Here is a 24,923-nt window from a genome sequence, read left to right as displayed (position 1 = left end):
TGTTGCACATTGTGCAGCACTGGACTAGGAAGCACTTGCAGTAGCTGTCTGAGTGTCTGTCACTAGAGGTGTTACTAGCCAGCAATGTAAACACAATGCTAACACTGCAGGGACTACATCAAGCTGTAGTGCTTATGGTGACTATAATGTTCTTTTAAGTTTGTCATCAGCATGCACAGCTTCTTTCATTTAAGCCTTTTCATCTCCCTATGCCTTAACATTCCCTTTTGAATCCCCTTAAATATTGCCTCCCTCCCGTCACCTGCTCAGCGTGCACACATACGCTCTCAGATGGCAAAACAGTCCAATCAAACGATTTTCTATGAGAAGTATGGGACTGGATCACAAGAGGGTGTTGGTGACGTCAAACGAAGGCATTGAATCCAGACAGAAGCCTTGCCAGGGCTGGACGTTGGGCAAGTTTACCATTAGGGATTTTTAACAAACATCAAGAAGTTAATAACAGGGCCCAATAGGACCCTATAAATAAAATTAAAAAAATAGAAGGGGGTTAAAAAATAAAAAATAAAGATTTGCATAAAACTGAGACAAATCAAATGTCAAAAACCTTGTAAAGCAGAGGTTGCCATTTGGAATGCATGTTAACCGATCATATCTATGACATGAGTAGTTGTATAATGTGCATTTTGCTGAATTTCCCATTTGACTAAACACACATATTTATAGAGAATGCTAGGGAACTCTCCTACTGTTTAACCCCTTAAGGACCAAACTTCTGGAATAAAAGGGAATCATGACATGTCACACATGTCATGTGTCCTTAAGGGGTTAAAGAAACCCAAGTGCACACTCTCTCCTTTTGTATTAGTCTGTGTATATTGTACGTCCTCCACTAATTGTACAACGCTGCGGAATTTGTTGGCGCTTTATAAAATACCAGTAATAAATGAATTTTAAAAAAAATCACTCGTCAATACAAGAGACTATTTTTACAATGTGAGAAATCATGACATCAGTCATTGACGGAATGTAATTTAAGGGTTTATCACTGAACTCTGAATTATAGCGAATTTATAGCCAGGTTCTATATAAAATAGAAAGGCTGTGAATATATTTGGATTGTAGCATTTCTCCACGCCTGTTATGTTTAACTACATTTGACTACGCAGATTTCAATTTGTTATGATTAGAGTCCTTGCAAATCCCCCTGTATCTATAAGTGATCACAGTACGCAATGACATCACTCGTTGATGCAAAGTAACTGTATCTTTAAGTGTGAATGCTGGTAAATTCGAGGCTCATGAATGAAACAAGTCACGTCACGGTGCATTCACACCATGCAAGATTCTCAGGGAACACTGAAAGAAAATCAATGGTCTCCTTGCTTTGTCACTGGAGTCATTAATAACACAGGACTACAGGTGAAAAATCCCCCATTTTCAGGGACAGACCTCCACGACGCATACTTTGAGTACAGTCACTGTACAGCTTTGTGTGATTAAACAAATGACTCTTTAAATAAAAATATATGCAAAATGTCTCAAAAACAAAGCCTTATGTACATGCAAATTACTAGAAAAATATATTTTTATTTTGTTTTATGTTTATTTTTTTTCTGTGGGGGAAATGTGTTGCATATGCCTTGTTTTTTAAAATTGGGATATATATATATATATATATATATTATATATTATTATTATTATTATTTTTTTCCATGATGCAAGTATGGTATGACAGAATGATAGCTCTTATGCACATTTGCAAAAAAAGGTTAAATAAAGTACTACACAGGACAAGCAACTATTTCTCAAATTCTCTAAAACCCTCAGTTTACCACAAACAGAAAGATATTTTAGAATATATGAACCTAATGCCAAAATACTATAGAAGGTCAAAGTGTGATCACCTAATCCCCCAGCCCATACCCCAACACTGAGAAGTATGGGTAGATGTTTTGTTAAATAAACCAGTTTGGACACAAAATATCAGTCAGTACATTGTTCCAGGTCAGACAAACAGGATTGGTGTCACCTGTCAGCTTCACATAACCCTGATCCCATACAAATAGCTCTGCATGACTGAGCAATATTAACCCTTTCAGCAGTCAATAAGAAAATAGCTCAAATTCCACTTTGTTTGTATCGCTTTGCTTTAACACACAAACAAACCCAATTTGGGCAAAATGTATTTCTATTCCCATTATAATGATTTTTATTTTAGTATAATTTATTCTGCTGTGTAAGAAATTGCCTACTCCAACCAATTAAACTATTCCTTCACAATCTAACATACTGCACACATCTGTTAGTACAAATATTGGTAATCAAATCACCCACTACAAAGCCTTTTATTAAATTGTGTTTACAATACTTACCCAATGAACATAGGTGCATTATAAAAAAAAAACAAAAAAAAAAAAACAACTAATATATACATAGGTTAATTATTCCTCGAATTATTTAATAATAAAAATGATTCTACGTTCGCCCTGTGCTTTCACGATCACATAACATTTTAAAAAGGAGTAAATCTAAAAATTGCCCAAACCTTTTAAAATCAACCCATTTATTGAATGAATACATTGTTGCTATAATAAATGCAGCTAATTGACAACAGACATATCACGAAAGGTAAACAAACACAAAAGAGTATTTGGTTACATTAGTAAGAGACACCTGTTATGGTTCTGGGTTCTATTTTAACCCCTTGTATCCCAGAATGATAGCCAGTGTTATTGTTCAACATCTCAGGAGGGTTAAACAAGATACAATCAGAATATTCTCATCTGTTTATATGCAGCACAGACAACCCTGCACCAGCACAGACATAAACAATGGAAGATGTGTATCTTAAACCAGCTCAATAACAAACCGGTTTCCCCAGTAGGTAAAAAAAAAAAATAGGACAGATAATTCCCTAAAGGACAGTGGAACAAAAGGTTTTAAATGCAGCCTAATAATCACAGTGTATAATTGTATCTGAGTGTCATTTTTGTCTGATATGTAGGAATAGAGCATTGCATTAGCCTGATTCTATTATTTTATGTCTACATTCCAATATGCAGACTCTGCACACAATGTGTCCCTAATCCCAGCTAGATACAACATGCAATATATGTAATAAAGGCTCCTTAGCAATAGTTGGCTACAATCATATGGATGATACAAGGCTCTAGAATAAATCATTTTTATATAGAAATATGAGTGTCAGGTCACCTGCTCTGTGATGTAAATATCTGCATTACACTAGCCCCATCTGCAATGGCTTACATTAAGTGCCCCCCCTTCCCTCCCCATTTATTCTTACCTTCATATCACTAATGATGTTTTGGAAGAGCCCTCCCAGAGCACTGCACTCCTTTTCTATAACAGCCTCCATTTTCAGTATTGGACCAATCCAGAAAAAAAATGTAAAACAAAATAATAAAAATCCACCTCAGTTAGTATTGCTGGAACACCCCCCAAAAATAAAAGAGAGTCTCCAAATTCCCCCTTTTTTAATTTTGCCTGCAAATCAGCAACCTGTAAGAGATATCCCCCTCCCCACTTAAAAGCAGGGATACAGAACTGGGGAAGGGATGGGCTGGGAGACCCCAAACAAGAGCCTTTCAGCATGCAGATTCCAGAGGGGTAGATAGGATCAACCTGCTTCAAACTCAGACTCTCAGGTTTAAATGCCCCCTGCACTCAGCCTCCAGCAGTAAATCCATTGCTGTCCATAGAAGGTCATTGCTTGGGACCCTGTGGATTCTGCAGAAGTGGGGGGATTAATGAAGATTAGCTCTGCACAGAGATGCTTCCTAGGAGAAGTGTCTGCAGCTACACACTGCAATCCTACTGTGTCAATCTATAAAATGCATAGCTCTTCCCCTTCCGTCTAATGATGAGTCTGTGCAGCCTGGGAACTGATTCCATTCCCCCCTGCTGGCTGATTTTATAACTACCATTCTGCGTGTATGATGGGGATGTTTTGTTACAGTCCATTTCTCATTGTCCTTCATGTTAGAACTGCTAATCCTGTCTCAGCCTCCTTCAATGATTATTATTATTTTATTATTATTTTATTATTTATATAGCGCCAGCAAATTTGGTAGCGCTGTACAATGGGTGGACTAACAGACACGTAATTGTAACCAGACAAATGGACGCACAGGAACAGAGGGGTTGAGGGCCCTGCTCAATTTTTTTAATCTTATTATTTATTAAATCTGAAAGGCCACTCTGAAGAAAAGTGTAATTGTTTAATATTCTGTTGTATGTTTTGTTTTTTTTAATTCAAATTTTTGTCTAGCCTTCCTTCAAATGCAAAACTGAAAGTTGGCACATTGGCACATGGGGAACAGTAAATCAATTGGATAATGCTCATATATTTAATGGCAAGTTTCAGTCAACAGGAAATGTCAGATTGGTGCTTAGCACTCCATAAAATATCTTGCAGTTTCTTTTAATCCATGTTATAGTCTTTCGCATACAAAAAATCTCTTCTGTTCGCTTTGTACAAAAATAAAATGTTACTTGTAAGATCTCTTTGTAAGGTTGGACGCCAATCACATATTTATAAATGTAGTATATTATACAGCCACTGCTTCATGTAGGTAACAAATAAATTACATTCCCGTTGGATCCTGTTAATGACTGATGCTACAGCGTTTTGGTCAGGGCCGGAATGGCCCACCGGGATACTGGGAAATTTCCCGGTGGGCCGGCATACTATCGGCCCGGTGTGCGGCCACCTAGTGCACATCAGCCCGGGCCACAATTACAAGCAACTGGCAAGAAGGGATGTGCTCTAGCGTGGCCGAGCGGGTAAGGGAGCTCCTGCTCACTGCACCCGGTCTGACAGGAAGTGCTCTCAGAGAACATAGAACTGCTTCCTATCAGACCAGGTACAGTGAGCAGGAGCTCCCTTACCTGCTCAGCCACACTACAACAAGGTATGGGGAGAGCTGGGGGGCGGGGGGGAGGCTAATGAGACACGTGGGGTGGCTATAGGGACACATTGGGGGCTGGGAGAGAGAGCTAATGGGACACATGGGGGTCTGGGAGAGAGAGACAATGGACACATGGGGGGCTGGGAGAGGGCTATAGGGACACATCAGGGGCTGGGAGAGAGAGCTAATGGGACACATGGAGGGCTGGGAGAGGGGCTATAGGGACACATGGGGGCTGGGAGGGAGACTAACGGGACACTTGGGGGGCTGGGAGGAAGGCTAATAGGACACATTGAGGGGTAGAAGAGGGGGAATGAGACACACGGAGGGCTGGGAGGGAGGCTAATGGGACATATGGTGGGCTGAGAAACCTTTGGTTAACCTGGGGAGAAAAAAAAGACACAAAGGGGTGTGGGGTGAAAGGGACACAGATGGACTGGGAAAGGGGAACAGACAGGGCCGTCTTTAATACCGATTGGACCCTGGGCAGGTATTTGATTTGAGCCCGTTGACCTAACCCTTCCCCTTCCTAGCATGCAATCATGCCATCAACGCCCACACAAAAATAAAAGAAAACCACATTGGGGGCTGGGAGAGAGAACTAATGGAACACATGGGGGTCTGGGAGAGAGAGCCAATGGACACATGGGGGGCTGGGAGGAGGGCTATAGGGACACATCAGGGACTGGGAGAGAGAGCTAATGGGAAACATGGGTGGCTGGGAGAGGGGCTATAGGGACACATGGGGGGCTGGGAGGGAGGCTAATGGGACACTTGGGGGCTTGGAGGGAGGCTAATGGGACACATGGGGGGCTGGGTGAGGGATTATAGGGACACATGGGTGACTGGGAGGGAGGCTAATGGAACACACGGTGGGCTAGGAGGGAGAGCTAATGGTACACTGTAGGCACCCAGACCACTTCAGCTCATTGAAGTGGTCTGGGTGAAATGTCTCATGTCACTTAACCCTACAGTGGTAATTATTGCAGTTTCTGAGAAACTGCAATAATTACCTTGCAGGGTTAAATCCTCCTCTAGTGGCTGTCTACAAGACATGGACTTCCGGGTGCTTAGACAACTTTTGGTTGTCTAAACTACGCTGGACATCCTCACACTCTGCGTGATCAGTGGTGGTGGGGGGAGGGCAAGGGGGGGAAAAGAGGGGGGGGGGGAGAATCCCTTTAAAGTTTATTGTTACTGAAAGAGACACTTTGTCTAATCTGTTTCCATATAGTTCCCTGTGTCTGAATCTCTGTTTAGCTTGTTTCTTTTTGAGCACACTAATTTTCATAAAATACATAAAGAAAAGTAAGGACTATAAAACATAAAAACATAAAACATGACAATGGGCGGAGCTTAAAGCAAGGTCCTGTTTCAATCGCCAATCAAATTTACCCACAATCCATCAGTAAAATCAATCCCACAGAAGGGCAAAAAACACACATCCTGGACAGAAAAGAACAAAATGGCTGCGCCCACTTATTGAGAATTCGCACAAGGAGGAATAGATAATAATTATAAATATAAGTATAAGTATAATAACTAATATACAGAGGGCATATGGAAAGGAAAACACGAAAGAAACAAATACATGATAGTGCCCCTTTAATTTTGAGTGACAATCTATGTTTCTATGGTGATGCTCCCTATTTAACACATTGCCAAGAATAGTACAAATGTTTGCTTTGAACAATTTGCCCCAAGTCCATTTTGAGTGCTAACTAGGAGTTCTACTCCCGATTCATTGACTTATTACTGACACGTTACCTTTAAGTGGCTGATCGGTCCTGACTATAATTGCTGCTGAAAGCCGATGACTATCATGTCTGCTAGGTTCTTCACTCTTTCTCTCACAAATGATAAATATATGTGTAACTGCAAGTGATGAGGAGAACGGGGCGAGCGCTCAGTAATTTGGTTAAACCTGTCATCGCTCAGTGTCAATGTTATTGTGTGCTCTCTTTTGTGATGTGACTTTAAGCAATATTAGACTGTTTATTGTAGAGTGTGCAGCTCAATTTCAAGCACATTTTGGATTGCTTGTTTGCCATTTCATTTTTCATTTTTTTTCCAGCACTTGTTAATACAAAGAATGCCCAATGACATTTGACATTTCTCATTATTTTGCTGTCAAAATTTCTTCTACACTTTAAACAGAATCTGTGTGTTTTCACATCACTTCTCAATTCAGTTGTGCCCTAGGTTGAGGGACAAATATTGGGAAAGTAAACTCGGGATAGCTTCGGGTCAACTGAGCTGAACTTATCAAATTCCCTATATTCTCTTTTGTCGAGAATCGAGATCCTGTCAAAACAGTGACTCCACTATTGTGAATACTGACCTGTCTCTGTGGAGACACCTGTGACGCCGGTGGTTATAAGCATGTGCCTCATTTGGGAGAATGGGTCTCTTCCTGTACTTACAGAGAACAAAATGACAAGGCATGCACCCCTGATGGCAGCACTGAGGAATTATTTTGTTGGATTCCTGTTGAAACACTCTGGGGTGCTGGAAGGCCACTAGATAGGAAGACTTTCAGTTCCAACTGGCCAGTGGTGCTAAGTGATCATAATTCTACTTTCGATTTCGGTCATTGGTTTGCTATTAACCCCTTGACGACTGATGACGGTTCAGGACCGTCATCGGTAACATACAGTTAAGGACCTGTGACGGTCCTGAGCCGTCATAACAGTAATCGTTACTCACCTGGTCGCCGTCATTCCCCCGGCAGCGATCGGCGGTGCTCCCGGTGTGGGGAGACTGCCTGAAGCCTAGACAGTCTCCCCACGGCGGATTAGGACCCCGGGGGCCATGTGATCGCTCAACAGAGCGGTCACATGGTCACAATAGGTGTCCTAGTGTCTGCCTGCAGGGGGACTGTCTGAGCTGACAGGCAGTCTCCCTGCCAGTGTAAAATAAAATAAACAAATTTATCTAAATGTGAATAAAAAAATCTAATTATATATGTGTATATATATAATATATGTCTGTATATCATATATATAATGTCATACTAAGTGTATTTTTATATTAATATATACATATATTAATATAAAAATACACTTGTAATTAAATTACACACGTATACATATAATATATATAATAAATAATGCAAACAGCATGTTTACTGATGATATAATTGTTGTGATACATTTTACTGTTTTGAAACACTAATATTTGTGTTCAGCAAAGTCTCCCGAGTATAACAGTGCCCCCCATGTACAGGTTTTATAGGATTTTTTAAAGTTACAGGGTCAAATATAAGGGTCAAATATTTTTACATTGAAAATTGCCAAGTTGGTTACATTGCCTTTGAGAGCGTATGGTAGCCCAGGAATGAGAATTAGCCCCATGATGGCATACCATTTGCAAAAGAAGACAACCCAAGGTATTGCAAATGGGGTATGTTCAGTCTTTTTTAGTAGCCACTTAGTCACAAACACTGGCCAAAATTAGCATTCGATTTAGTTTTCTACTTTTTTCACACACAAACAAATATGAACGCTAACTTTGGCCAGTGTTTGTGACTAAGTGGCTACTAAAAAAGACTGGACATACCTCATTTGCAATACCTTGGGTTGTCTTCTTTAAAAAAATATCTACATGTGGTGTGTGATTCAGAGATTTATGACAGATAATAGTGTTACAATGTCACTATTGATACATTTAAAAAATATATATTTTGAAACAGCAATTTCCTATTTCTACCTATAGCCATATAACTTGCAAAAAAAGCAAAACAGCATGTAAACACTGGGTGTATTTAAACTCAGGACACAATTTTTAATCTATTTAGCAGTATTTTTCATTAGCTTTCGTAGGTAAGTAAAATACTTTTCAAGCAAAAGTAAAAAAGACCTTTTTTTAAATTTTTCACCATATTTTATTATTTTTTTTAAAGTAAATTATATGACATGATAAAAATAATGGTATGTAAAGAAAGCCCCTTTTTGCCCTGAAAAAAAACAATATATAACTTGTATGGGAACAGTAAATGAGAGAGCGGAAAATTACAGCTAAACACAAACACCACAAAAGTGTTAAAAGAGCCTTCGTCCTTAACGTACAACATCGCAAAAACAGGCCGGTCCTGAAGGGGTTAATAACTATTATAAGACTCCCAAGTAACAGAGTATGTAAAGGCCTTAGTTACACGACCTCATTTTTACACTATGTGCTGCATCAAGATATTGACATGGGATTTTGCACTTTAGAAGTCTTTTGCTGTGTCAAATATTTCATGTCATTAAATAAAGAATTAAAAAAATAAATTATAGATAGATAGTAAAAAATAAAGACAAGCCCAGACCAACATTACAGAAATGAAGTCAAGCACCAAGCCAAATAGATTAGTATACAATGTCATAGATGTGCATATGAAACTTGTGGAAGTCATAGACTGCTGGTAGGGTAGGGAATTACATGTGTATACATAGGCCTCTTCAAATGTGTTGGTATATACTGTTAATTATTAAAAGAACCCTGTGTCATAGGTTGCAACGAGCACCCCTAAATGATGCAAAATTATTTGCAACATCAAACAAAAATGGAGGCAGCAGCACATCTAAATGTCACCACCACCAGGTTAGAGAAAGGCATGGCCAGAATTCAGCCTTGTAAAGACAGTGAATGTGAATGGTGAGAGCACACAGGTTGGAAAATAAAGTGAAGGAAGCCATTGCTGCAGGTAACATTATAACACATTTTAAGTGGTATAACTGTTTTAAAAGGCAACTCCTCCCTTACCGACTGAGTTCCGTTCCTACAACTCGGTCAGAAAACGAATTGGTCGGTAAGTGAGGATGCCTCACACCAACAAGGCAACCACATAGACCAGCTGACTAGCGCAGTGAATCCCTCGAATCTATCTAAGACTCAGATTTGGGGGATTCCCCGCGCTAGAGAGCAGGTCGTATGTCCGAGCAGTCGGTAAACAGGTAAGTCACTAAGTGAGGTCTATCTGTATATGTAGGTAGGTAGCCATTTCCATTTTTCTTCATATGTTTTCTGACGCACACCTTGCAGCAGTTTAGTTGACTTTCCTTCAATTGTTTCTAGTCTGCTAATATTCAATCATATTATTGGGTCCATTGCTAATCTATCTTCCCAGGTTTCATATTTTCTCAAAAATCTGGACTATCTACGCAAAACTATTCTGGGGCAATGTTCTGACTGCGGAGCAATCACCATGTAAATCAGCGAATTCTTGCGGCTGGTTACTGCTCTATATAAATATATTCTACACAACTTGTCAAGCGTTCATTTTTTTTTGTAATACTTCCTAATTTAGCAGATGCAAAAGATGAAAGAGTTTTTTTTTTTTTTTTTTTATAAAGTGAAGATGAGCTTAAAGTTTGGATTCCAAGCCTTTGAGTTGTTTCTACAGTTAGTTTAAACTGTTTGAACACCGTTATTAAAGTATTACGTTGTAATTACTTGGTGCAACCAAACCAAAACACCTCTATTCACGTGCAAAAAAACAATATTGATTTCTCACGGAAACCTTTCCATATGATAAATCCTTTAATGAACAGGCAAATATGTTTATATGGAAAACAAAATACAGGCTGGAACAAAGCAACATCCTCACATATCCTTTCACTTGAAAAGGACACTCCAGGCACAGACCCATTACATAGATTTACTAGAACACGACACTCTATTATTTGGTGTTGCCAGTTAGTAAAAAGTCCAAAATCGAGCGCTCAAAAGGAAACCATGGAGCTATTTCCTACTTATGAAATTGTGTCACAGTTTCATGAGCTGAAAATATCCCTTTATTCCAAGGGTAAATGCTATACCTACTGAGATCTGGTGTCCAATCAGTCCTTTCAATGTAGCTGTGGCACTGAAAGTGTAACTAAAATGTTAAAACTAATAATATACATTAGTTAACCACAGGAGTTGTAAAAAAAACGAATAGATGTGCAGGGTCAGGACATTTCACATTACCTGGAAGAGTTAATTATTCCTCAAGTAGCTGGAAGACTCGAACCCCAAGCCGCCATAAATGAATTACCCGTCCTACTCTCTACACGCTAATAGTAATTAGTTGGAGGCAAATATAAAAAAAAAAAAAAAGGCAAATAAACCTAGAACCTATAAATCAGGCTTCCCCAAACTCCGGCCCTCCAGATGTTGCTGAACTACAACTCCCATGATTCTCAGTCTGACTATTCCATTCATAGAATCATGGGAGTTGTGGTTCAGCAACATCTGGACGGCCGGAGTTTGAGGAAGCCTGCTATAAAGATAGCTTTGACGGAAAATCCTACTTTTTTCAAACTCCTATCTTCTGTTACAAATATATATACTGATCAGCCACAACATTAAAACCACTGTCAGGTGAAGTGAATAACACTGAATATATTGTTACAATCAGTGGTGTATCCTGGTTTTGTGCTGCCCTAGGCAGGACAAAACACAGGCGCCCCCCCCCCTCACCCAACCCTTCCCCCCGCCCCGCCTTCTAAATACACACACACACATTCACTGACAGATACGCATACACTAGCTAACAAAAACACACACACACTCACAGGCAAACACACTCACACTCACTAACAGACACACACACTCACACTAACAGGCAAAACACACACACAGTCAGAGACACACACACACACAGACACACACACACTAACAGACACACACACACATCAACAGACACACACACTAACAGACACACACACACACACACACTCACACTAACAGGCAAACACATACAGTCAGAGACACACACAGACACACACTAACAGACACACACACAGTCAGAGACACACGCAGTCAGACACACACACTCACTAACAGACACACACAGTCACTAACAGACACACACACTCACACTAACAGGCAAACACACACACAGTCAGAGGCACACACAGTCAGACACACACACTAACAGACACACACACACACACACACTCACTCACTAACAGACACACACACTCACACAGTCAGAGACACACACACAGTCACTAACAGACACACACACTCACACTAAGAGGCAAACACACACACAGTCAGAGGCACACACAGTCACACACACACACACACACACACACACACACACACACTAACAGACACACACACTCACACAGTCAGAGACACACACACAGTCACTAACAGACACACACACTCACACTAACAGGCAAACACACACACAGTCAGAGGCACACACACACTAACAGACACACACACACACACACACACACACACACACTCACTAACAGATACACACACTCACACAGTCAGAGACACACACACAGTCACTACAGACACACACACTCACACTAACAGTCAGACACACACACACACACACACACACACTAACAGACACACACACTCACACAGTCAGAGACACACAGTCACTAACATACACACACACTCACACTAACAGGCAAACACACACACAGTCAGAGGCACACACAGTCAGACACACACACACACACACACACACACTAACACTTTTTTTTAAATTTAACCTCCCCCCAGCCTCCTTACCTTTGGGAATGCTGGGGGGGGGGGTGTCTCTTTCTCCCTGGTGGTCCAGTGGCTGCTGGGCGGGCGGCACTGGCTGCTGGGCTGATTGCTGGCGGGCGGCTGGCGGGCGGCTGGCGAGGAGCTGTATGCTCAGCTCCCTCGCGCTCCTCAGAGTGAGGCTGGTAGCCGGAATATGACATCATATTCCGGCTCCCAGCCTCACTCTGCGGCGCGCGAGGGAGCTGAGCAGACAGCTCAGAGGAAGTGCTCCCTCGCCAGCCGCCCGCCCGACCGGCATGTCTGTTAGCCGCGAGGCTAAGAAGGCATTTGCCCTGGGCATTTGGGGGGCGGTGTTTTTTGCCACCCCCTGGAAAATGCCGCCCAAGGCAAATGCCTTGTTAGCCTCGCGGCTAATACGCCCCTGGTTACAATGGCTCCTGTCAAGGGGTGGGTTATATTAGGCAGGAAGTGAACAGTCAGTTCTTGAATTTCATCTGTTGGAAGCAGGAAAACTGGGCAAGTGAAAAGATCCGAGAGACTTTGACAAGGTCCAAATGGTGGAGGCTACATGACTGAATCAGAGTATCTCCAAAATGGCAAGTCTTGTATTCAGTGTATTTATGCAGTGGTTAGTACCAAAAGTGGTGCAAGGAAGGACAACCGGTGAACTGGCATTAGCTTCATGGGCGCCCAAGACTCATTGATGCACATGGGGAGCGAAGGCTTTGTCTGTCTGGTCTGATCACAAAAAACTTCCTAGCGGAGGGGTTCAGCACAAACTAAACATTTATAGTACCTTACTATAATATACTGAATATCTCCTGCCCCCTTTAAACATTACTGGGCATCTTTTATCTATGCTAGCTCGTAAGCCTCCACCCCACAGCCTACTGGATGAAGAGAAACATTAGGATATCTGCTGAGGCTTCCTTGGTAATATTCAGGTATAATGTGCTCCATATTTAATAGATTAATCGTGTTAAAGATAGCCGATTGACTCTCTATAATGACATTGTGGGGTCTCACAGACCTCAGCATGTATTCATGTTAACATTTTAGTTTCATTTTCAGTGGTTCTGGTTAGAGCAGGGCAATCATTGCATCTCACGGCAGGGCTCGGATTACACGCAGGGGTCTCATAGATTGTAGCTTGCATTTTGATTTTTACTGTTTTTACTATTTTTAGCTGCGAACGGAGACAAGGTGTGTGTGTGACCCACAGGCCTTCATCTGTTATTTTTCCAACATTGTGCAAACTCTGCACTTTCGCTGGGAATATGGATCAGCTGGCTCCTGGCTGAGCTAAGTTACGCTCCGACGCCAGCCCGTGAGCCTTGACAGTAAATATTGTGGATCTTTAAACTGACATGTGTGCAGAACTCTTTTTAACGAAAGCATGGCTCTTTCCACAGCTTAGAAAACTGAAAAATGCAAAATGGAAGCTCGTTTATAGGTAGTTATACAGAATTTTGGGGTTTTTTTCAATGCATTTTTTTCTAATAATTAGTTTAGTTTAATAACCCCAATTTCTGCCCAGCTTCCCAACCTGCCACTGTTTCTCCATAAATACTGGGGTATTACTTTATAGACGGTCGTTCAGCAGTTCGGCTGTTGTCTTTCAACAGAATAAGCGACTACTGAACTACAACTCCCAGAAACCCCTTCTGTGCCCAGAAAATTAAGTGAGCATCATGAATGGCTGGGGATTTGCAGCAAATTCAGGATCATTAAAATTTAATTTTTCATTATTTTTCTTTTTTTTTTGCTTTGCAAATATTTTATGCATTATCAATACAACACATTAATCTGTCAATTCTAATTTGGAGTGTGCCTTAAATATATATATATTTTTTTAAACTAAGCATATTAAAGTAAATTCCATTTAGATGCTTAAATAGTAATAGACAAACAACCTAAATCTCACAAAGTTTATTATTAAAATGTCTTGTGTTTTTAAGAACCTAGTATGACTTATATAATTATTTCAAATACACAAAAATAAGTCCCACTACTCCTGGGCGGCAGCAATGACCACATCCCACATCAACCCCAACACACACACCAAAAACCACAACCACACAATTTTTATATAATTATTTCAGTTCGAGTCATTATGGTGTCCAAGATGGTTTAAGATTTCAGCTATTTTTGCCAGTCCCACTTTCCTTGACTTGCATACCTTTCAATCACTAGATATTCAGAAGGATGGTTGCGATTTTGGTTCTCCTGTATCGGTTCGCTAATGTCCTATTTCCGGGGGACACAGACATGTCTGATTTATTAGAACGTTTCGGTGAGCAAGCTGATTTCAACTGTCACACACACAGACATTGAAGGCTTTTATCTTAAAGAAAATACTTCTATTTTCTAAATATGTATTTATTTCATTATCTTGTCTGCAGTAGTAAGGCATAAAAGGGTGTTACATATATATAATATGATATTTATACAATTGAAAAGCAATTACATCCCATTGAAGACATTTCATGTTGTTTAGCCCAGGGCGATGTTTGTAAGAAGCCATGCATGGCTTAATGTCACGAACATTTCTTCAGACGCATTAAGATGCCCTAGTTGTGCATTGTCTGATCAGCCCTGAGTTCTATATAAATACTGCATGCATGCAAACAATCGAAAATATAATTTTAAGACGCAGTCTGCTCTCTTCCTTGATATGACTTACTCTGTCAGCTTCTTTCTAAATAACCTTATAAAACAATGGTGATCAAACCATGTTATCAAACCATGTGGTTCCTGGGCTGATTCAAAGTGTCAGGGGAATAAAGGAAGAGGAGGTAGCGGCAAGGCTGGGAATCAAACAATCGTGGAAAGAATTTTATACCAGCCTTATATGTTTGCGCTCAGAATGGTATACAAAGTATCCAATTAATGGGTTTTAGGTCTGGGTTGCTCCACTAAGTGGTTGAACTCTCCCCCATTACCTGTATTAAAGAATTGATTGAATTCTTTACCTTCTGCCACAAGGATAATGAAGATTCTATAAGACTGTCGATTGGATAACAAATTTGATGTCCACTTAGTTCATCTAAGTTCACACATAACATAGCTGGATGCTAAGTCTGTCCGTCAACTGGTTAAAATATCAGTAGAAACTGTAACAAATATAAACCAACTCTTTAATAAAAGACACCAACTTCAAGTTCTGCATTGACATTTAACTTCCCTCAGTTCAAAAGCCCAGTTTATGTTACTCACCGATATTTCGCTTTTCTCCTCCCAAATATAATGACCCCAGTTCTTTTAAACCCAAATCCTTTCCTCTGGTTCCAATGACCTGCTCACGGCCTCTGCCGTGGCTGATGTCCCCTACCTTCTGACTCCAGTTGATATTTCTGTAGCCTCTTTTCACATCTGATTTCCCCCTACCCTCTGCTCCAAATTATAAACTTTCTCTTACAATTGAGATATCCCTTTCTCTGCTCCTAAATGATACTGCAATGTGCAATCTCTCCTAACTACCAAGTGCACCCCTTTATCTACTCCTTGCTTTATATTGTGCTACCCTCAATAAATTTCCCACCTTAACTCATCCGTCAGTTTAAATCCCCCTTTGTTTTTACCTACAGTTAATTTTCTGTAATTGTTCCTCCCATCCAGTTAATATCCCCTATTTATCTCCCGCCCAGTTAATCTCACCCTTCAACTGTCTGTTCTCCTCATTAACATGTCTTTAATCTGTCCTCTTTAATCTACCCCAGATGTAGTGGTTATAATGTCTGAGTGTCCTGGCACTGTTCCCCATTTAAGGCTTTAGCACGGTATGCTAACACACCTGGGTCCCACCAGGCTCCCGCTCAGCATCAGCCACATCAGTGATTATGGTACTTGGAGTGCTCCTTCACTTAGTTAATAGCACAAGTTTCAAATATGTTTGGATTTTGTACACCTAACTCTGCCTGGCTAACTCTGTTAGTTCCTCATATGGTTTGAATACTCACATAAGTGCTAATTGCTAGACCTCTTTTACAGTCGGCGGTCCTGATGCTTGATAGTCAATCTAACATGACTAATTTGTGTACATCCTTCCTTGATGGCTGTGGTTGGTATTGAGAAGAAAGCATGGTGTCAATAGGGACAGTATCTGGTTCTTGGGATGTAGGCTAGGGAAGATGACCAAAATAGTTCTGTTATCGGCATTTCTCCTGGCTTCTAAAGTGGGGGAAAGCAGGAACTTCTTCCAGAGATTTGGTTGGAAGTGGTTCCAGATATGTAAGTGACTACCACTGTTTTGGTGATACGTCTCAGGCTTACAATATTATGCATGTACCTGGTCCCTACCCACTTTATCTAGTATATCACTGCCCTTTGCTAGTAGCAATATGTCCTGTATTCACCAAGTGGGACCAGTGATGGGCTAACTAAGAGTAGCAGTATCATCAAGCTCACTAACACCCTTCCTGCACTCCTATGGAAGTCGAGTGGAGAAGGCAGAAACCTGTGGGGACAGGCACCCGGAGGCCAACTTCAAAAACAGTTTATCACCTTAGAGTCACTGGATGTTACCCAGGGACTCCAGTGTCACGGGTTTGGGGTGAATGGGCTCAGTATGAAGAGATTAATCCGCACACAGTCACTGAATTAAAAGGTTTTTATTTTTGAAAAGCAATGAATATGATGCAAGTCCCAATGCATGTATAAACAGTAAAGAAAGCAATTCCTTCATAATAAAAAAAGTCATTTTACCAGAGTTCCAGCACTTTGTAAATGAAGAGAAACTTGATTGAAGCTGTAGTTGGATTGCAGGAAATAAACCAAACCTGGGACAGCGTTGCAGGAGTTAGCCAAAGTTGAATCAGCACTGCAGGGGTTAACCAATATAGAATCAGCGTGGCAGGGGTTAATCAAAGTTAAATCAGCGTTGCAGGGGTTAATCAAGGTTGAAGGCAGGTTCCAGGCAAACAAGAGTTGATTTAGGGGAATTCCACAGGTGAGGGTAATCAACTCACTTCAGTCAGGAGCTGGTTCTGTACTCCAGGGGAACAACAAAACAACTGAACACAGACCACCGTAACCCCTTCAGAACTGAGCCAAATGTTGTGATCAAAACAAAACGTTAACAAAAACTTGAAATTGCGCTAGATGTCTGTTCAGGCGTAATTCACCTCTTTCATATTATGTGCACTTATTATATATAATTTTATTCAGGAGAAATAGGGCTTTCCTTTAACATAAATATTTAGCTATGAAACATAATTTAATATGAATCAAATATAAAAAATGGGAGAAAATAAGAAATAAAAAAAAATGTTTAGTTCTATGTGACATTCTAACTGTGAATTTCATAATACTGTTTGCTTTTACTGCAATAAAATACACATAATTTGTATTCAGCGATGTCTCATGTGTAAAACAGTACCCCCTATGTACAGGTTTTATGGTGTTATGGGAAGTTATAGGGTCAAATATTGCATGTTACATTTTTCAGTTTTTTCACATTGAAATTCGCCAGATTGGTTACGTTGCCTTTGAGACCGTGTGGTAGCCCAGGAATGAGAATTACCCCCATGATGGCATACCATTTGAAAAAGTAGACAACCCAAGGTATTGCAAATGGGGTATGTCCAGTCTTTTTTAGTAGCCACTTGGTCATAAACACTGGCCAAAGTTAGTGTTAATATTTGTTTGTGTGTGAAAAATGCAAAAAACTACTTTGAACGCCAATTTTGGCCAGTCCCCCCATCGTGATCGCTAGTGAGCAGGTAAGCCCCTGGATGGCGGGGACGAACTATGCTGCCCGCCGGTGTTTAGAGTGGGTAGTGCCATGACATCCAGCCTCCAAAACAACTTAATTAGAGTTTCAATTAACAGTTTTAATTTAAGTTCAATTAATTAATAGTGCAAATATGTGGCGGGTGGCAGCCTTGTATCATGGATGTGTAATACCAGTGGCGGAACTACTGCGGTCGCAGGGGTCACAGCTGCAACCAGGCCCATCACTCCAGGGGGCAGCAATGAAGGGACCCATCGGGTGGCCCATGCTCTTGGGGCCATCCGATGGCAATGGAATTCCCATCAGACGAAGGCAACCACTGGACCCCAGGGAAGTCCTGCAGACCGGAAATGATGGCCACCGGACCACCAGGGACCCCACTGGACCACCAGGGATTTAAGGTAATTGTTTAGCCCCCAGCATCACCCCCCCTCCTCATCACCCCCCTCTCCTCATCACCCCCCTCCTCATTACCCCCCTCTAGTCATCACCCCCCCTCCTCATCACCCACCTCTACTCATCACCCCCTCCCTCTCCTCATCACCCACCTCTACTCATCACCCCCTCCCTCTCCTCATCACCCCCCTCTACTCATCACCCTCCTCTCCTCATCACCCCCCTCTCCTCATCACCCCCCTCTCCTCATCACCCCCCTCTCCTCATCACCCCCCTCTCCTCATACCCCCCTCTCCTCATCACCCCCTCTACACACACCCCCCTCTACTCATCACCCCCTCTCCTCATCACCCCCTTCCCTCTCCTCATCACCCCCCTCACTCTCACAATCATCAACCCTCCCTCTCCTCGTCGCCCCCCTCCCTCCCCTCATCACCCCTCCCTATCACAATCACCCCCCTCCCTCTCACAATCACCCCCCTCCCTCACACAATCACCCCCTCCTCTCACCCCACTCCCTGAGCTCCCTCTCACTTCACCCCCACACCATCACGCCCCTCTCCCTCCCCTCATCACCCCCTCCCTCTCACAATCACCCCCATCACAATCACCCTTCCTCCCTCTCACAATCACCCCCTCTCACAATCACCCCCCTCCCTCACACAATCACCCCCTCCTCTCACCCCCCTCCCTGAGCTCCCTTTCACTTCACCCCCCCCACACCATCACCCATCCCCCATCCCCCATCTCCCCTCATCACCCCCTCCCCCCCACAATCACCCCCTCCCTCTCACAATCACCCCCTCCCTCTAACAATCACCCCTCCCTCTCATCCTCACCCCCCCAGCTCCCTCTAACTTCACCCCCCCACACCATCACCCACCCCGCCTCACCATCACCCCTTCCCTCACACCATTATCCACTATACAAGCACACACACACTTATACATGTGTGTCTGTGTATCTGTATGTGTGTTGGTATATGTGTATCTGTATGTGCCAGTGTGTGTCTGTGTATCTGTTTGTGTGTCTGTGTTTGTATCAATGTGTCTGTATGTGTGTGTCTCTATCTGTATGTGTGTCTGTGCCTGTGAGTCTCTCTCTGTGTCTGTATGTGTGTGTTTTTATCTATATGTGTGTATCTGTGTCTATCTGTATGTGCCAGTGTTTGTCTGTGTATGACTATTTCTATGTAACTGCATGTGTGTACCTATGTGTCTGTGTATGTGTGCCAGTGTGTGTATATGTATGTATGTATATGTGCATACATCTCAGCATTTTGCCTACACTACACACAAATACAACCCTGCATCTAAATGTCAACACTACAAAAAAAAAACACCCGTACATTCACTCACACATACATACTCCATACAAAAACATGCTTACATTCAAACATACAAACAGTGCCTGGTCCTAAATACATAAAAATAAAAACACTGATCAGTGCTAAAGACATTTAAAAAATTTGCGGGTGTTTTTTTTACATTTTTATAGGGGGGGTGCCAAATATAGGATCCGCCCCGGGTGCCAAATGCTCCAGGTACGCCCCTGGCAGGAGGGAAGATGTATGGGGGAGGGCAATTTTCACACTGTGGCCCTGTGGATTCTAGTCACACCTCTGTGTAATAGAAAAGCAAATAAAAAAAAAACCTGATAGAAGTCTTGCTCTCACATCTGTCCCTCTTTCCTATCTTAATGTCCCTCTTTTCGAGGAGCTCTATATTGTTACTGTGTCTGAAAAGAGCTCCACAGCAATAAAACGTACAATAATGTGTCTTTGTCCATTTGAAATGTTGGAAGGCAATGAGTTTGTATTGAGTACAAGTATATGTATATATCTGAGTATAAGGCTCTGGAATGAAAGCATGTTATTTTAAATAATAGAATGCTGTGTATCTTCTACTATATAGCATCTATAAATTGGTGGAATAATAGAGGCTCTATACATATTATACAACGACTTCTGTACATAAAATAGCCCTTCTAGTTTGAATTCCAAAATCATTTCTCTTCCTTTTTCGTTCTATTCTTGGCTCAGTGACAGTTACTTACAGGGAAGCCTGGCTGAGAATTTTAATCCTTTGAGCCAAATTGCTTTAATGTGACAAGTTAATGCCTGAAAAAAAAGTTTAATTAAGAATATTGGGCATGCATTTAATTCTGTAAGGAAAAAAACATACCAAAAAAAAAAAACCCTTCCTATGCTAATTGTGAAATTTCATTTCCACTAACTGTGTTCGGTCCCGTGTCACTCGTACAGCTATATTGATTCCCATTCGATTCTCTGTATATTTATATATGTATTATGTATATCTGCAAACACTGGGAGGGAAAGTGTTAGGAATGAAGCCGGCATCTGTGTGCACCAGTTAGGCGGTTTGCGTCATTGGGGATGCTTGCAGCCATACAAAGGACATGTCATCCCAGCATGCATGAACATCAGGATGACAGTCAGAGATTCTAGGCACCCAATCAGCATTGCCTTTGCATGTGCACGGGTGGAAATCCACTGGAATAGTTTCTTGCAGCATCTAGCAAAGTGTTTATATTTTTAATTTATAAGGGATTTGTGATTAAGAGAGAAGGGCCCAACATTGGCATGGTCCAGCCGGATAAAGGATGGTTGGCTAATATTCCATAAATATTCAATTTGCCTTGCTTAGTAGGATAGGCTAAGGCCCTCATCAGTCTCAGGTAAGTCAACAGTCAACATCTTGATGAAAGACATACTTGGGCAGCATAACCACATCTTCACTATTAAGTTGTTATGGTGCCCAAAGTTCCTTGGTGCCTCCTTATTGTCAAAATTTCAGCCATTTTCGAATGACGTAATGTTAAAACAGTGGTTGCCTGCTTTCTCTCTTCTGTCCTGGGTCTAATGTGAGAGCAATAGCTCGTGTGGTGGCAGTGGTACGCTGAGAGCGTCGGGTGATCTTGTTTCCATCATGTGTGTACACTTACATGCAATGGGTGGCCAGCAGTTACAAAGCCAAGACAATCATTGTCTTAGAGTCAGTGACTGCAGTCCAGACCCTGAGACGGATTCCCTCCCTCCCTTTGAGATATGGTTTTTATGGGTTTATGTTTATAACTAGTGTTTCTTCTCACAGAAAAGGTCAGGGTTGGACCAGAGGTTCAGTGGAAAAAGGATGATTGGGGCTGATCCCTCCACTAACCTCGGTTATGATTATGGGTAATGTACATGCCCACTGAGCCAGAGGCAGGCCAGTGGTTAGCATGGAGTAAATGTTAGGTCAGTTGTGAGGCCGGTTTGTGTATAGGATGAAGGGGGTGGGCAGGTGCCCAGGATCAGCAGAAATGATTGGCAAGGGTTTTGAGGTGGTAATGTTTATGGTTACATTATGTTAATGTATGGTGTTTAATAAACTAATGTTATTTATTAATATTAATAAAGCTGTGGCCTGTTTCTCACCATCAATGTCTTGCGTCTGTTATTAAGGTAAGCATACGGGTACTGACATCTACACGGTCCCCACTACCTCCACACATGCATCGGTCTACTTTTTTTTAAAGCCACATCCAGTTTCTTCTGCTGTAAGGCACCACATGAGGCAGATATGGCGTAGGCACTTGGTGGGTCCCGATAAAAGATCAAATTGTGCTAAACTTTTATGGCATTTTACTGTGGAACAGTGCCAGGGCAGTCCTCACATCACAAGCAGTACAGCAGTCCATAGCAGTTACCAAGATGGATTTATCCCAAAATTGGATAAATGATAGTATGAACCGCTGAAGAAGCGTCAATAGTAGATGCGGCAGGCATCCAGTTTCCCTCTAGTTCCGCTGTTTCCCTGCTTCTAATTTGTGTATGGAATTTTTATGTTGATACATTTGTCTTCACCTGCGTGATCTGATCAGCATCTCGTGGAACCTTTTTGTGAAACTTTATTGTATAATACACGAGTGTGGTTCAAGTCTTTTTGCTTCATTTATTAGCTGATTGTGGAACAAGAAAGCCAGCACTATGTGCATTCCATTGTGCAAGTCTGGACAGAGTGAGTGACATCATTCTTATTTTTTGATACTATAACTAGTTATAATTGCACCTGGGGTAACAAAGCTTTTAGTGTATCTAGTAAATGATAGTACGTATATATGTATACACTTATGTTTCTAAATCTAGAAGGAATTCCCTTAGAATCTAATGCAACTCCTCGGATGAGAACCAGGGCCACCTATTATTTTGAGTTTTTTACACTCATGTTTAGACCACAGAGCAACGAAAAAACATAAAAACACCAAAATAGAACATTTACTTAATTCAATATATCATTATAATTGTTTATGATGGGTGACACAAATAAATAGAAACGTGTTATCCTATACATTCTTGAGATAGTACATGAATGGAATGTTTTTCAGTTTGTTAACCTTTGCAAACCATAAAACTTTATTAGGTTATTTAAGAGCAAACCTAACAGCAGTCTGGCATGCCATCGTATCTCTCCAGGAATCATTAACACCTTTGTTAAAGTGAAACTCTACTTAAAATGTAAATAAGAAGAATTTGTTTTTGCTGTTACTAATTTTTAATTTCTGAATCTAAATTATTTGAGGTGGCAATCTGTTATAAAAGTTTAAAGGGACACTGTAGTCAACCAGACCACTTCAGCTCATTAAAGTGGTCTGGATGCAAACTCCCATAACCCTTAACCCTAGAGTGGTAATTTTTGCAGTTTTTATAAAGTGTAATAATTACATGCTAGAGTTAACGCGTTCTCAAGTGGCTGTCTACCAGACAGCCACTAGAGGGACTCCCGGGCTTGAAGGCGAGCTTGGGTCGCTTAAACGACGTTGGACGTCCTTACGCTATGCATGAGGACTTCCAGCGTCACTAGGATCCCCATAGGACAGCATTGAATAATGCCTTTCTAAGGGGAAATCCTAATGCGAGTCTCCCGCTGGACGACATTGGCAGGGAAGGAGCATGGGTGGAGCTTAGCCAGTGTGGGGGGAGGGTAGGGGACCATGGGCAGAGCTTAAACATGTAGCTGTGGGATTTGGTGAAGTACCTGGAGGGGTGAGTATCCATTTTGCCTCCATCCCGGTGCAAGGGGTCACTTCAGTGACTGCTGGTGCTACAGAGGTTAGAAGTTTGCTGTGCAGGCGTTGCCAAAAGTTTGAGCAGAGCGCTTCAAACTTTGCCTCAAACTGCTCTCTCCACTCCTGACCTCCAAGGCTTATTGTATAGTTTGGGTGCAGATATGCGGCGGCCATCTTGGCTTCATCATGCGGTCGGCTCCGCAGTGTTTTGCTCGAGGTCAGTGGGGGTTGAAGCTGCCCCAGTGGGGACTGGGATATCCCGAGCCCAAAGGGGAGGTCAAGAGATGAGAGGTATCTCTCTTGGAGCTTAGGCACTTACAGAGTCTGACCCATACAAACCCAGACTGACCCATACAAACCCACAGACTGACCCATACACATACAGAGACAGACCCACACACACACTGCTCCCCCACACACAGACTGACACAAACACACTCACATAATGCTCCCCCACCCAAACTGACCCATACATACACAGACTGACCCCCCCCCACACACTGACCCATATATACACACACACACACACACACACACAGACTGACCCATGCACACACACACACACACACACAGACTGACCCATGCACACACACAGACACACACACATACTGACCCCCACACACAGACTGACCCATACACACACACAGACTGACCCCCCACACACAGACTGACCCATACATACACAGACTGACCCACCCCACACAGAATGACCTATACACACAAACTGACCCCCACACACACAGACTGGACCCCCCACCCCCACACACAGTCTGACCCCCCACACTCATACACACATAGAATGACCCCTCCACACTCAGACTGACCCATACACACACAGACAGACCCATACACACCAATTGACCCCCACACACAGACTGAATGCCCCACCCTCACACACAGAGACTGATCCCCACACACACAGACTGACCCCCCACACCGGTACACACACAGACTGACCTCACCACACAGACTGACCCATACACACACAGACTGATCCACCCCACATAGACTGAACCATACACACAAATTGACCCCACACACAGACTGAACACCCACCCCCACACACAGACTGACCCATACACACACAGACTGACCCAAACACACACACACAAACTGAACACACACACTGACTCGCACTTACCAGCAGCTGCCTGAAAGCCTCTGTGCAGAGCTGAGTAGTAATGTATTGTCATGCATGATAAAGGGCATTAATTCTTGGGATGTGACTATCATTTTGCCTCTTGATAAATCGCTGGTAAGGCTACATCTTGAATATTGTATGCAATTTTGGGCACCTGTTCTAAAGAAGGATATCATGGCACTAGAAAAAGTGCAGAGGCGGGCTACAAAATTAA

The 24,923-nt window shown here is 42.1% G+C and overlaps 1 protein-coding gene across 3 annotated transcripts in view; it reads right to left on the bottom strand.

Moving 5' to 3' along the window:
• Nucleotides 1-3,799, bottom strand: part of MTSS1 (MTSS I-BAR domain containing 1) — a 172,584-nt gene extending 168,785 nt beyond the window's left edge. For all 3 annotated transcript variants that reach the window (XM_063451082.1, XM_063451084.1, XM_063451083.1), the window contains exon 1: nt 3,269-3,799. In XM_063451082.1, the coding sequence (XP_063307152.1) occupies nt 3,269-3,340 (72 nt within the window). In that variant the 5' untranslated portion in view covers nt 3,341-3,799. The remainder of the gene's footprint in view (nt 1-3,268) is intronic.
• Between the last annotated feature and the right edge of the window lie 21,124 nt (nt 3,800-24,923).

The sequence above is a fragment of the Pelobates fuscus genome, chromosome 4 (assembly GCF_036172605.1).
Source record: "Pelobates fuscus isolate aPelFus1 chromosome 4, aPelFus1.pri, whole genome shotgun sequence".
Classification (NCBI taxonomy): Eukaryota; Metazoa; Chordata; class Amphibia; order Anura; family Pelobatidae; genus Pelobates; species Pelobates fuscus.
This window is presented reverse-complemented; position numbering and strand designations above follow the sequence as displayed.